This window comes from the organism of the source record quoted next, unplaced genomic scaffold (assembly GCF_019419815.1).
Source record: "Pyrus x bretschneideri cultivar Hongxiangsu unplaced genomic scaffold, Pyrus_bretschneideri_v1 Contig28, whole genome shotgun sequence".
Classification (NCBI taxonomy): Eukaryota; Viridiplantae; Streptophyta; class Magnoliopsida; order Rosales; family Rosaceae; genus Pyrus; species Pyrus x bretschneideri.
This window is the reverse complement of record NW_025999590.1, coordinates 1,793,569-1,807,633: the sequence shown is the minus strand read 5'-3', so window position 1 is coordinate 1,807,633 and position 14,065 is coordinate 1,793,569. Positions and strand designations below refer to the sequence as shown.

Sequence of the window (14,065 nt, the reverse complement as noted above, 5' to 3'; positions counted from 1 at the left end):
TATGGTCTTCCTCTTCAAACTTGCCTTCTGTTTCTTAACATGGACTCGAAGTAGAATATCGTGTATATTTAAAAAACTAAATATATACATGCACGTTTTAGTCCAACAATACAATATTATGTGTGCCTTTTTTTGCGCCATGCACGGTTCTCTCTGTTGACATAACACTTTTAAATTGGGAATGTCACATACACATAGTGCTGAAGCGTGTTTCACGTAAGTTGCTTCCATGTGTTTTTAATTGAGTTAGAAAAAGGAAATTGTTATTAGCACTTTAAAAATCTCATTTTACACTCCAAACTTTCTATATTGAAAACAAAAATACACTTGTGAGGAGTGTAGAATGAGATTTTTAGAGTGCCAATAACACTTCTCTAGAAAAATACTCTATGGATAAAAGTAAGAGTAATGTTATTCATACCATATTTTTATACCACATTTATATACCACCTTAGGTGGCATCTAATGTGAACAGCCACATCATTTAAAAAATTTGCTAAACTCAAGGAAAGGAAGGAGAAAAACTCATCGTATACCATCATTTAATTAACTAGTTTTTCTTAATTATTAGTTTATTAAATAATGAACTAAATTTAAAAATCTGATTAATTCAAATGATGTGATTGTCCACATCAGATACTTCATAAAATGATATGAAAATATGGTATAAAAACATAGTATGAATATCATTACTCTAAAAGTAAATCATAAAATCAAATTTACTGCATCTTTCGATCAATGGGCCAACCAAATTATTGCACATTTACAAAGGACACTGGTAAAAAATGGAAAGTAAGGACACTGGTTAAAAATGGAAAGTTACTCAAGGACAAAGCAAAAGATACCGAGGTGAATTCCAAAATGAGAGGTTTTTAGTATACCGAAAAATACGGATGCATACGTTATATGTTATTATACAAGTAAATGAATATTTGGAAAAAAAATTTATCACCAATTTTATATAACATATTGAATACCGTCTCGTGGTCTGGGCATCTTAAAAAATCTCTCTACCGCCATAAAAATTATATGAAAAAAATATTAACTCCTTACATGTAAATCAGTTGAGCACGAATACTCGATGGTTTCCGTTAATGACGAACAGCTGTCGATCACGTTCTTCTCTTTAGATCTGTAAATAAATTGTTAAATAGAAAAACCAGCAAACAACGTCAAAGCATACATAATTAAGAAGGTAATTATACAGTATTAAACTAACGAGAGAAGTGAAGGAGATGCTTAACATTAACAATCCACATTATCCTTACTGCAAATTATGTAATAAATTCATTTTTTTTTCAGACCTAAATTACAAAAAACAACAAGGGAAAGATTCCCAAATGCTCATAGAGAACAAGACTTTGGTGCTGAAATTTCAGTAGGAAATCCTGCGTACATCCAATCCCGGATGGACACGTGTTCAAATTTTGATTTTTTTAATCAAAATTTGGACACTTATCTATCTAGGATTGAGTGTAAGTAGGAATTCCTGCTGAAATGTTTAGCAACGAAGTTAATTCCCAAAGAAAGGTCCTGAATAGTCACTATATCATATGCATTAGAAATGGCCAACAACCCTTCCATCAGTAATTCACTTAAGATTAGATCTCGCGGACCAAGAAATTCGAAACATTTAACTTCAATATTACAATCTCATTAGCCCATTTTACTGCCCAACTCTACCAAACCAAAAACTTGATCAGTCCGATTTTTGGAGATTCTCTCTTGAATGAATGGTCCGAATCTTTTTTTCTCTCTTGAATAAATGGTCCGGATCTTCGCTCGCTCCGGACATAGAAATTTTGAATGGATCTGATTGTGAAATTAGCAAATTTTATTTTTTGGGTGGGTCCAACTGGTTGGACAAAACTGTACTGTGAGTGTGAGTTGAAAACTGACCTCATGATTGTGGGGACGCTCAGGGAAAAATGTTTTATGACCAAATCACCCCTTGTATTTTCTCATTTTCCGTTCGTTGCCACTGAGAAAAAATCTCTGTTGAAGGTGATCGCATCATCTCACGGGAAAAACTTGAGTCAAATCCCATGATTTCTTACTACATAAACCCTTCGCTGACAAATATATGGACACATTATTGACAGTTACGTACTTAAAGTATCGAGAATATCAATCTTATGAAGAACAAGTTGATAGTTGATAACGTGTCAATACACATTTTTTATTACTAATATTGAATTATCGGACAAATTAACTGATCAGACAATCTTATTGAAGTTTCCTTTACTCGGATAATAATTACAAGCACTATATAGATTTGAACAAATACATACACTAACAAAAGCTACAACAGACCAGAAGTTGGAATTGAAGTAAGAACACAAGACTACTAACTTCACAAATTCTTCACTTTCAATCTCTAGATCTTCATTGGCAGCTCTAATTCCCTCAAAACGGCAAGCTTTTCGAGGTTGAACTCGAGGTGAGCGACTTGAAATGATCTGACGGGACGAAATCTTGCGGCAAATTCGCCCGCTTTACGATCCTTCTCATGTTGTCTTGCAAACTCTGTTGGATTAATTGCTTCACGGCTTTCTTCTCCTCACTCATCGTGTCCTCCTCGTCCTCCATACACTCCTTGGAACCCACATTCGGGTTTGAAGAAGACGATGAAGACCCACAAATGGGAGCGGAGACCGCTGCCCCCATACTCCTCCCGCTGAAGCTCTGCGAAACCTGCTTTCCTTTATCTACTCTCAAACACTCCAAGATCCTTGAGGCTCTCTTCTGCGCCAATGTACTCCCCAAAAGCGTCAATTCGAGCAATGCCGAAACCATCCCTGCCTCGATCATGGCTTGCCTATCCCCAAACGCCTTGTGTGCCATTATCATCAGAATGTACGATGCCTTCTCTTGGCACCCCGGCGAGTCATTCCAGTTCAATGCATCAACCAAAATTGGAAATGCATCCTTCACACTGCTAATTGCCTTTCGGCCTTCGGGAACAGACACCACGTTGCTTAGAATTGCAAGGATTCTTTCGCTCACTTCCATGTCTCCGAGCGAATTCAAGAAAAACGGGATCAAATCTGTTTCCAATATGAACGAAATATTGGATGGGAAGATTGAAAGATTATACAGCGCTCTCAAGGCGTCTTGCTTGGCTTGGCAGCTACTTGCATTGTCCGAATTCTTGAGGGTTCTAACCAAGAAGGGTATGGCGCCCGAAGCTCCAATGATCGGTTTATTTGAGTCCAACGCGCTTAAGCCGAGGAAATTCGCAATTATAGCTTCTGAAACTGATGGGTCTGGAGGATTTGGGGATTCAATTAGCTTCAGCATATTGTGCACTGCCCCTGCTTGGAGAATAGCAGCCTTGTTCCTGAAGAAAAGGGGTGGTCCAAAAAAGCATTGATAAACTTACAAGTTACAACATCAGAAAAAAAAAAATGAAGGAAACAATTCAAACAATGTGTCCTTAAACGCGATTCAGATGCGAAAATAACCAAACAAAGTTGAAAATTTAGGAGTGCTTCTTTAAAAAGTTAGACTCGTTTGAAAGTGCTTTTAAAATAACTAAAAAAACTTCTATTGAAAATATTTTTGAACCACTCCTTAGTAAAAATGCCAATAAATCTTGAAAAATGACTTGAGATGAAGCACAATTCAAGTACTTTTGGAACCAATAAACATTTTTTCTAAAAGCACTTTAGGTCAATTAAAAGAACTTTCACACGAGCCCTAAAAGTGCTTTATTACAACTAGAAGCACTTCTATTCACGTTTGATAGAAATGAAGAGAGTAATCAAGTCACTGAAGCCAATGGTTATGATAATAAGAAAAGCATAAAACGGTTATGAGGCAGGGAAGCAGCTAAGTGATTCTTCAAAAGCACTGAAGCACTTGGATTTCAGCTCTAAAAATTACAATGTTTTCATAGATAAGCACTCCCAACAGAAGCGCTTATGCAGAAAGCAGTTCATCATTTCACATATCTGCAAGCACTATCAACGGCAACAAGATAAGAACAATTCAGAATAGTTATCAAATAATTTCGTTTAAGAAGCAAAAACAGGTGAAAATCTACAGAACATTGAAAATGACGGAGAATAAAACTTGATGACGTGAAAATGACAGAACATAAACACGAATTAAACAAAAGTAATTAATCTTGATTAATTAGCTAATTAACTAGAAATTGCATGCACGAAGAACAATCAGGGAGAGAAATTAAGACGATTAATTAACAAAAAACAAAATTAGATAAAAATTAAGCTAATTAATCCTGTTTGTGTCAACTCACACGTCGTTGCCGATCCCGAGATTGAGCAGAGCGTAGAGCGACGCGATCTGAGAAACGGCGTCGTCGGAGTCGAGCAAGGCGACGAGCGGAGGAATGACGCCGAGCATCGCGAGCGTGGCTCTGGCTTCCGAGTCTTCCTTGGCAAGCAATCTAACCTTGCTCGCCGCCTCTTTCCTCTTCGCCGAGTCGTCGTCCGCCTGCAGGTCCTTCGCCACGCGCTTCAGCTCCTCCAGCGCCTCCACCTTCTTCTTCGTCGCGGCGTCGTTTTCTGCTTCCGAAAACTCCGCGAGGTTCAGAAGATCCGAGAGCTTCTCGGACTTCACTTTCGGCTTCACAGCCTTCTCCGCCTCTTTAACATTCGTCTGCGACTGCGTCGTCGTCGTTTTGGTTGTGATTGATCTGATGGTGGTGACTCCGGTGGCCGGAGGAGTCGGGGGACTGATCGGAGCGGCCTCCTCGTCATCGTCGCGGTGGCGGTAGCGGGAGCTGCGGCCGCAACTGACGGCGTCGAAAATTTTCCGACGGAATGAGGCGCCGGAGAAGGACGACCAGAGCCAGAAATGGCCGGAGGAGGTGGTGTTGGGGCGGTCTAGGACGACGGATCCGACGTCGTTTCGGTGACACTTGGCCATTACTCTTCTATTCTTCCCTGCTTCTTCTCGAGTGCGGAGGAAGGAACTACATTGCACGAAAAAACCCAGCGAAATGCGAGGGAGAGAGAGAGAGAAAGGGAATCGATCAGATGAAGAGGGACTCTGCTTCTTTCGTACTGACTCTACTGACGCTTGAGAAACAGAGAGGAGTGATATATATTTAAAAAATTTATAAATTTAAAAAGAATAACACTTAGCTACTTAAATATTAGTAGGAATTCATACTCAAACATTTTCAAAATTGTTCGTCGTCAATTTATAAAATTTTATTTTTATAATTAGAACCGTTCATATTATAAATCACTTTATAAAGATCGTATCTACAAAAAATTAATTAAAACTAATGTCGTTTAGCCATCAAACTGTTTAAAAACAAATGATTATAAACACAAAACTTTATGATTAAAACACTAAGAATTTTGAATAGGAATTCCTACTCATTTGTGAGTAGCTAAGTATTGTTCTTTAAAAAAACATTCACAAAAAAGAAAAAAAAAAACCCAGTTGGTGGTTAATAAGATTATTATTTTCTAAAATATATTTTTGTAAAAAAACAATAAAAACCAAAAGTAAAACAATAAATAATATATAATATTAGATAAAAAATAAATAATAAAATAAAAAGGTCATTTGCCAAATTGCCAGACAAGTAGGCATATAGCAAGAGACTAATTTAAGATTATAACTATTTTTTACTTTTTTTAATACTTTAAATTTCACAACTGTTATTTCAAATATTTTATGTTTTAAAATTATAAGATTTCTATAATCAACTATTTACTTAACATCTTAAAATTTCACACTGGATGTTTTATAATGAAGTCTATGCCAAATTACAAATGACCGACTTTTAGCCACACGTCAAAACCATGGTCGTGACTTTGACCATATGATCTATGTTACATTTGAATGCTAAATATTTTATGCCACATATCAAAAATTAGTTTCACCGCTTTATACATAACATACTTTCAACTATAAACGACCAACTTTACTTCATGTGTTCCAAATTTTGAATGCAAAATCTACTTAATATTATAAATAACTGCAATTTCCTAATGCGCATAAAATGTTTTAATCTACTAAAATTTTTACAGATGAGAAAATTCAAACTAGAATGAAATAAGGTGAACACACTAAACAATCCCTTCTCTTCCTTTTCAAAACAAGAGAATGTACAATTTTACCACATTTTCCCTTCTTGTTTTTGGCAATTACATATTTCCTTCATTTCTTCCTAAACCCTTTTTTTTTTTTCCCTCATTTTTTTTTTGGACAATCACATTTTTCCTTCATTTATTCCTAAATCCTTTTTTTTTTTTTTAATTTTTTGGACAATTACATTTTTCCTCCATTTCTTCCTAAGCTCGTATTTTTTATTTTCCCTTATTTTTTTTGGACAATCACATTTTTCCTTCATTTCTTCCTAAATCCTTATTTTTGCCTCAAAGAAAAATAAATAAATACAGAAAGAGAAAGTCTTATTGAAAAATTGAAAGGTCATAATTCTAAGGGAATTTGTGTTGGGGAGAAAAAAAATGAAGGGGGCTACCAAAGCAGGGCATTAGTTTTTTTTGCATGGGGAAATGCGTAATTTGGCACTATTTACTACAGTGTATTGTACCAACACCGTCCCCTACCGTCCCTCGTTTCTCATGCCTCCCAGCTAAGAGAGGCGTCGCGTGGGGCCCCTCTATGTCGTTTTTCTCTGGACCAGATGAGTGTTTGATTTGGGGGTTGCAGGATAAGGGGAGCGGAGGAGAGAGTTGGGTGCAACTTCAGGGGAATATTTGGCATCAAAGTGTTTCCCCACTTTTATTTATTTTATTTTAGCTATTGAATCAAGGAAACTTTAATGAAAAGTCTCTTGGTACTGTTCATTTTAACTAAAAGTCACATTTTTATACTAAAAAGTCGATCTTAGTACTATTCACTTTATGCTTTATTTTGTCTTGTTCGTTAAATCTCAAAGTTTTCAAACTCTTTTCATTTGTTTTCCTTTGAATCAAATGAATTTAAAAATATTAACTGTGAGAGGTAAACGACTTCTCCCAATTCGACCAGGTCGCCATGAGTGGAGCTCCTACCATAACATAATCGACATATCCAAGACTTATCCTTATAAGTAAAAAAGAATGTGTGTACAGTACCAAGCAGTTCCAATTTGGACTTTGTGTTGATCTTTTCATATAAAATAAATAGAAAAGAAACTCAAACACACGTCATGTAAGTACTACTATTAATAAATTGAGTTGCAAGGTTTTTGTAATCTAAAGCGCTCTATGGACTTTCACTTGGTGAGGTGAAGCAAACGAAGACGAAGCGATGGTCTTAGCAGTCCGTTGCTTTTCGAAGGGTCTCATTAAGACTGTCTAGCGAGGCATTTAGTCGAGGTAAGTCCTTCTAGTCCCATTAAAGCTAGTTCATGCAATAACAAACATAGTACTACACTAACACTTAATCCAGTTCAATCTAGTAAAAATTAGTAAGGGCAACAAATGCACCATATATATAAGATTTTAGTTATATGGATGCCCTCACTTTTACGTGTTAAAACGATATTATTCTTTCCACTTTATCAGAAAAATTATGAGTTCAAATCTCTTTGACGATGTAAAGGAAAATCATAATCACATTGGGAGTTTTTACCTAGTTTACACCTAAATTATTGATGCACGGTTGTCAGCTAGACTGATTAGGCTCGAAAGGCTAAAGGGGCAGAATTATTGGATGCTGGGGTTGATTAGCCATTGAATACATCCAAAAAGTACAATATCCTAAAACCATGTCAAACATTAATCTCGTGACAATACGATAATACCACAATTAGTGGGACAAAAATGCCAATCGGACATGAAAAAGACCAATCAGGATGTGACTTGCGTGCATCTTAGTGAACAAGTCTCTAATATGTGGAGTTTAGCACTTTTGAGGCTTTTTCTAATTACAATCGCAAATTATCAAACCCAAATTTTACATTAAAGTCTTAGGTAAGGTTGACGCATGAGAAACATTTGTGCGTGATTGTCTAATTATGATAACTTTTATACTGAGTGAGACTAACGTGGAGTCGGATGAGACTAAAATACATAAAATCTCATGCTTTTGTGAGAGTTTAAGTACTGTTTATCTGATGATTGTTGTACACTTATTGGTAAGTTTTAATAACGATTAAAATCATAATTAAGCATCTATTTAAAATGTGAGCAAAACCAATCCTCTAAAGTCTGAAATCCTTATCGATGACATAATCCGAATGCCCTTACATAAGCTTTTGTCACTTAGTTTCACACCCTTATAAATCTAATGAGTTATTCATTCTAAGATAGTCTTTACGCCAAAAAAGATTTAGGGGGTCTAATTTTTTGAGCATATGATCGGAGAGAGCCTAATAGGAAGAAGATTAACATTCATAATTAACGAATGAGTGCCTCAGCCTTTGTGAACTTTGAGTTTAATGACTTATGAAGTGTAAGACATACGAAATTTGTATTTCTTTTTCTTCTTTCTTTTTAACACAACGATGGTGAGAAATCCGTAGTCGGCCATGCATATATGCAGTAACGAATTCAAAATTCTAACCTTGAGGAGTTCCAGTGTTACAAGATTTAAGTTTTTAATAGAAATAGAGGCTGCAAAAAATTTCAATTTATTCACTAAAACATTTTGTCAAACATTTAGTGAGTTTGTTGTTGTCAACCAGACTATATGCGCTTGTTGTCGTCAGTCGAACCATGTTGCGCATATGAAACAAATATGACGTATGGTGAAGCAACCTGACATACGCTGCCGGCTACAGTGAAGAAATTGCCATGTGAAGTGCCTCTGCCTGCGACCCCGCATCTGTTTGTTCGACATAATTCTTCTGTTGTCCGGTAATTTCCATTCGATAAACTCTGATAACTTTGTTCCATTCTATAACACCTTAAAATTAAGACAAACCCCTTTCTCTTCAACTTATTTACAATTCAAAGAACCGAAAACGATCGATCAGTCGTTCACAACCATGGCATCTGCAGCTGAACTGCTTTCCAATTTCTTGATCCGCAACCTCTTCTGAGGAGGAAGGTCTTTGGCCGACGGGGACGCCTCAGCATCGACAATAAGCGTGTCTTCCTCGTTGAAATCTCCTCTCAGGACTCCCATTGCAATTTCATTCTCAACCAACTGTTGTATCACCCGCTTCACCGGCCTTGCGCCATAGTTCGGATCAAAGCCTAATGTCCCGAGAAGCTCCACGGCTTCCTTTGTGTAATGAAGATCAATTTTCCTCTGCTTCAGCCTGTCTTTCAGTCGGTTCATCTGCAATGAGCAATGAACAAGTTAAGCATCTCTAGTAAGAATAGCTAATAAAAGCATTTAAGATAGATTGCTCACCTGTATCTCAACAATTTTAGCGATCTCCTTCGAATCCAAAGGCTGGAACACAATATACTCATCGATTCGGTTCATGAATTCAGGGCGGAAAGTTTGTCTTGCCAACTCGACGACCTGTTTCTTCATCACTTCATAAACTGCCTCCTTGCTGTCATGCGTGCTACGAAGAGTTTCGAGTATGTAGTGGGAGCCCAGGTTTGAGGTCATTATCACAACGCAATTGGTGAAGCTCACAGTTCGCCCTTGAGAGTCGGTTATCCTCCCATCATCCAACAGTTGTAACAAAATGTTGAAGACATCGTGATGCGCTTTCTCAATTTCATCGAATAGCACTACACAATAAGGTCTTCGACGAACCACTTCTGTTAGCTGCCCACCTTCTTCGAAACCAACGTAACCAGGTGGTGCCCCAACCAAGCGTGAAACTGCATGTTTTTCCATGTACTCACTCATATCAATTCTGACAAGAGCATTTTCTGTGTTGAAGAGATAGCCAGCCAAGGCCTTTGCAAGCTCGGTTTTTCCCACACCAGTAGGACCCATAAACATAAAACTTGCTATTGGTCGATTTGGGTCAGAGAGACCTGCCCTTGAACGTCGAATTGCATCAGCTACAGATTTCACAGCTATATTCTGACCAATCACCCTATTGTGAAGAACCTGTTCCAGCTTAACCAGCTTGTCTCTTTCAGATTGTTGAAGGTTTGACAGGGGTATACCAGTCCATTTGCTTACAATTTCAGCAATATCAATATCTGTGACCTCTTCACGAAGCATAGAGTTTCCAGACTTCCGATACTCGGCAAGGTTGTTCTCAGCCTCTTCTAACTGGCGTTGTAGGGACATTAGAGTTCCATATTTGAGCTCAGCAGCACGATTTAGGTCGTAGTCACGTTCAGCAGCTTCCATCTCTTGGTTTACTCTATCAATCTACAAAGTTTAAAAACATATGAATCAGCAAATCAAGATATGAGGGAATTTTCCAAACAAAAAAAAATTGCACAGTAAACAGAGGAATACTTCTTCTTTAATTGATCGTATGCGAGTCATGAGAGCCTTCTCACGATCCCATTGTTCATTGAGCTCTTTCTGTTTCTGTTTCAGCACTGCCAGGTCACTTTCCAACTTGCTTAACCTTTCTTTCGATGATTTATCAGTGTCATTTTGCACTGATAGCTTCTCCATCTCCAACTTCAACACAGCTCGGTCTACCTCATCCAACTCGGTTGGCTTAGAAGTGATCTCCATCTTCAGCTTTGCAGCAGCTTCATCAACGAGATCAATGGCTGCAGCAGATTCATTTTCACAGAATCAAATAGAGTTCTATACAGAACATGAAGAAAACTTTACAAGGAAAACCCATTTCTACCAAAACAAACCCCACCCCACCCCAAAATCACCACCAAGAAAAGGCCTATAAGATGAAAAGTTTGTTACCTTTGTCAGGCAAAAAACGTTCTGTAATGTATCTGTCTGAGAGAACTGCTGCAGAAACAAGAGCACTATCTGATATTTTCACACCATGATGCAGTTCATAGCGCTCACGCAAGCCACGAAGAATGGATATTGTGTCTTCCACAGATGGCTGGCCACAAAATACTTGTTGAAATCTACGCTCAAGTGCAGCATCCTTCTCAATGTATTTTCTGTACTCATTTAATGTGGTTGCTCCTATACACCGAAGTTCACCTCGCCCAAGCATTGGTTTCAACAAGTTTCCAGCATCCATCGCACCACTTGTAGCCCCTAAAAGAATCATTAACAAGGTCATCAGGAGAAAACATGACAGATACACTACAAAAACGCTATAGCTTTATCAGAAAAAGAGCACAAACCTGCTCCTACAACAGTATGAATCTCATCAATAAATAGTATAATCTGTCCATTAGAAGCAGTAACTTCCTTCAGAACAGCTTTCAACCTTTCCTCAAAATCCCCACGAAACTTGGCACCAGCAACCAATGATCCCATATCTAAGGAAATCAACTGTAGAATACAAGACAAAATGAAAAATTAATGCAGAAATTTTTAAAGTCAAAGAAGAAACTGTTTCATGTGAAACATCACGCACGTTTAATGCAGTATACTTATACAATGAATTGAATTGAGGGTGGATCTAGCCAAATTTGAATTGAGATCCAAGTACAAGAAATTGAACCTGGTTCAGATTTGAATAACAATGTCAAAATCCGCATTCAATCCTATACTAAGGGTTTTTTTTTTTTTTTCCCCCCACAGAAAATATTTAGTGTAATAACTATGAGAAAAACATATCGATCAATTGATAAATATACTGAAATGAATAACTACCTTTCTATTCAATAGCGGTTCTGGAACATCCCCACGTACAATCCGCTGAGCTAATCTGCAGTTAATATCGAAGTCATAATAAATCAAAACTTGTTGAAAAAGTACGATAGAGTAGAAAGATGCAATGCACCCAAATAAACATACCCTTCAGCAATTGCAGTTTTTCCTACACCGGGCTCACCGATAATAACAGGATTATTCTTCGTTCTCCTAGACAATATCTGGATACACCGCCGTATTTCATCATCTCGGCCAATAACAGGATCAAGTTTGCCCCGCCTAGCAAGTTCAGTCAAGTCATTCCCGTACTTATCCAAGGCCTCATACTTTCCTTCAGGATCTATATTAAAAAAAAAAACAATATTGATTTTATTATTGAAGGTATCTAAGAATACCGAATACATATATGCATAGTAAAATGTCAATTCAAGGTAAGGCACAGCATACTTTGATCAGTGACTCTTTGACTTCCACGAACATCTTTAACAGCCTCCTTCAAATCCTTATCACTAAGCTGGAGGTTTCTGAACAATTGCTGCCCAAACCGCGTATCGGCCTGAAACGCCAACATAAGGTGCTCCACCGACACAAAATCATCTTTCATATCTTTCTTCTGCCGCCGGGCATTGTCCAACAAGCCAACCAGATGCGAACCCATAATAGGGCCACTGGTGCCACCCGTCACCTGCCACAACACAATGCTCAATTAACCACAATTCCATCTCAAGGACAGTTTGGGACTGCTTCTGGAGAGGCTAAAACCTCTCTCTGGCAACCATAAGCCCCTATGACTCTGTTTTGCATAAAACTTCAATAGTTCTTCTATCCCTAAACCCTAAAGCCTACTTTCTTTTCAGGAAACACTTCCAAGTGCTTTTCCAGGACGCAATTGGGTTTTCAATAAAATCTTGACGAGTTTCTAATTAAAGCACTTGCATTGAAACGAAACATGGTTATGCCATTACATCTATGATGAAAAATGGAACAGGGGTTTCGATTAAATGCACCTTGGGCTGCTTATCAATGAACTCGTCAGTTGCTTGAAGAACCGTAGTGTTGTCCAGGCCCGCCTTGGTAAAAATTCTCCGGGCCAAACCATCCTTCTGCTCCAAAAGCGATTTCATCAAGTGCTCAGTTTCCACCACCTGCTGCTTGCTATTTCGGGCAGCTTCAACGGCACCCACAATGCCCTCCCACGCCATCTCAGTGAACTCATTCTGACTGACCTGATTTTTCAATCAAGTTCAAAAATTCAAAAATTAGCCTCCAATTTCCAATTTTATTCATATAATATAAAAAAAAAATTAAAGATTCAAATCCAATGAGAATAGTTTTAGGGATTTTGTGACCTGGGAGGAGCTCGTGGCGGAGTAGAAATTGGGAGTCGTAGAGTGGAAGCTGCGAGTGAAGGCGATTGCCAAATACTTGGCCGAAGCGACATTTCCCCTATCCGAAACGATGCCGGGGCGAGAGAAGGGAGCGGCGGAGCTGCCGAAGGCGCGGGCGGAGGCGGCGACGGCGATTGCGCGACACTGATGAGAGAGGGAGTTTCTGGTGGAGGCGTTCAGGTACGCCAAGGCCAGGGCCGACTTGGTGAGCGTTGTGGTGGCTCTCCTGCTCGCCATTTGACCATAAAATGAAGGCAAACAAGCACAACAGAGAATTGAGATTGATTAGGGTTTTGCTGTAATATATTCGGATTCAGTGAGAGAGAGAGAGAGAGAGAGAGAGAAGAAACTTGAGGAAGAGGCAATCGAAGGTTGTAGAAGGAACAAGGAAGGAGCATTGGGGGTGTTTCCAGAAGGGGCAAATACTGTTTTATTCCTTTATGCTTTTTCTTTGCCGCGTTTGTTGTACCAAATCCAACCGACCCAATTCTTTTGGGCCTATCCGATAGGCTCCGGATCTCTCCCACCAAAACGCACCAATCAATTAATTCGAACACTTAAAATTTAATTCAACAGTTACAAATAGAAAACCTCTTTAAAAATTATAATAAATTTATCCGTTTGATCAAATTTCAAGAATCCAGATTAATTGATTGGTAGGCTTTAGTGGGAGATATCTGAAAAGGATCTCTTCCCTATCCGATATTGGATTAATCATGTAGCACTATATGTATATTAAGATCCGTTTGGAAATGCTTCTCCAAAATACGAGAGACATTAATATGAAAAAAATATCATCATGTCACAATGAACTTTTTTATTGAAAAAGGGGGCTAAAAGCAAAAGCTCTAATAAATTTAGATTGGGACATCTCAAGTCGATCATCACGAATAAAACTAGCTAAACAAGGAGATTATCAAAATAAAAAGTGCCTAAATATATATCAACTAATCAAGCCTATAAGTAGCTAAATTGTCTGCCACAAAAAAAATTAAAACCTCTATAAACATGCTGAAGTTCGCATTACCAGGATCTTAAAGGCAATTCTCGGCAGGGTACAACAAGGGCATCCAAAT

At 38.1% G+C, this 14,065-nt stretch overlaps 2 protein-coding genes across 2 annotated transcripts; both read right to left on the bottom strand.

Annotated features, from left to right (window-relative positions):
* Positions 1-2,226: 2,226 nt before the first annotated feature.
* Positions 2,227-4,908, bottom strand: LOC125479332 (U-box domain-containing protein 7-like). Its single transcript, XM_048588535.1, has 2 exons — positions 4,262-4,908; positions 2,227-3,340 (listed from the first exon to the last, which is right to left on the bottom strand). The coding sequence occupies exons 1-2, from the start codon at positions 4,891-4,893 to the stop codon at positions 2,407-2,409; spliced, it is 1,566 nt and encodes a 521-aa protein (XP_048444492.1). The 5' UTR covers positions 4,894-4,908; the 3' UTR covers positions 2,227-2,406.
* A 3,639-nt stretch (positions 4,909-8,547) lies between these two features.
* LOC125479192 (chaperone protein ClpB4, mitochondrial) lies at positions 8,548-13,417 on the bottom strand. The gene is made up of 10 exons (XM_048588269.1): positions 12,951-13,417; positions 12,609-12,827; positions 12,049-12,286; positions 11,746-11,941; positions 11,602-11,656; positions 11,127-11,277; positions 10,729-11,037; positions 10,312-10,577; positions 9,292-10,221; positions 8,548-9,216 (listed from the first exon to the last, which is right to left on the bottom strand). The coding sequence occupies exons 1-10, from the start codon at positions 13,224-13,226 to the stop codon at positions 8,905-8,907; spliced, it is 2,952 nt and encodes a 983-aa protein (XP_048444226.1). The 5' UTR covers positions 13,227-13,417; the 3' UTR covers positions 8,548-8,904.
* Between the last annotated feature and the right edge of the window lie 648 nt (positions 13,418-14,065).

Bases quoted from the DNA above. Each gene is read 5' to 3' on its own strand.
- LOC125479332 (XM_048588535.1), bottom strand. From the start codon at position 4,893: ATGGCCAAGTGTCACCGAAACGACGTCGGATCCGTCGTCCTAGACCGC. The intron at 3,341-4,261 runs GTGAGTTGACAC...CCTTTTCTTCAG, and splicing joins CTCGGGATCGGCAACGACGT to GAACAAGGCTGCTATTCTCC.
- LOC125479192 (XM_048588269.1), bottom strand. From the start codon at position 13,226: ATGGCGAGCAGGAGAGCCACCACAACGCTCACCAAGTCGGCCCTGGCC. The intron at 12,828-12,950 runs GTCACAAAATCC...TTGAAAAATCAG, and splicing joins CCGCCACGAGCTCCTCCCAG to GTCAGTCAGAATGAGTTCAC. The intron at 12,287-12,608 runs GTGCATTTAATC...GTGTTGTGGCAG, and splicing joins TCATTGATAAGCAGCCCAAG to GTGACGGGTGGCACCAGTGG.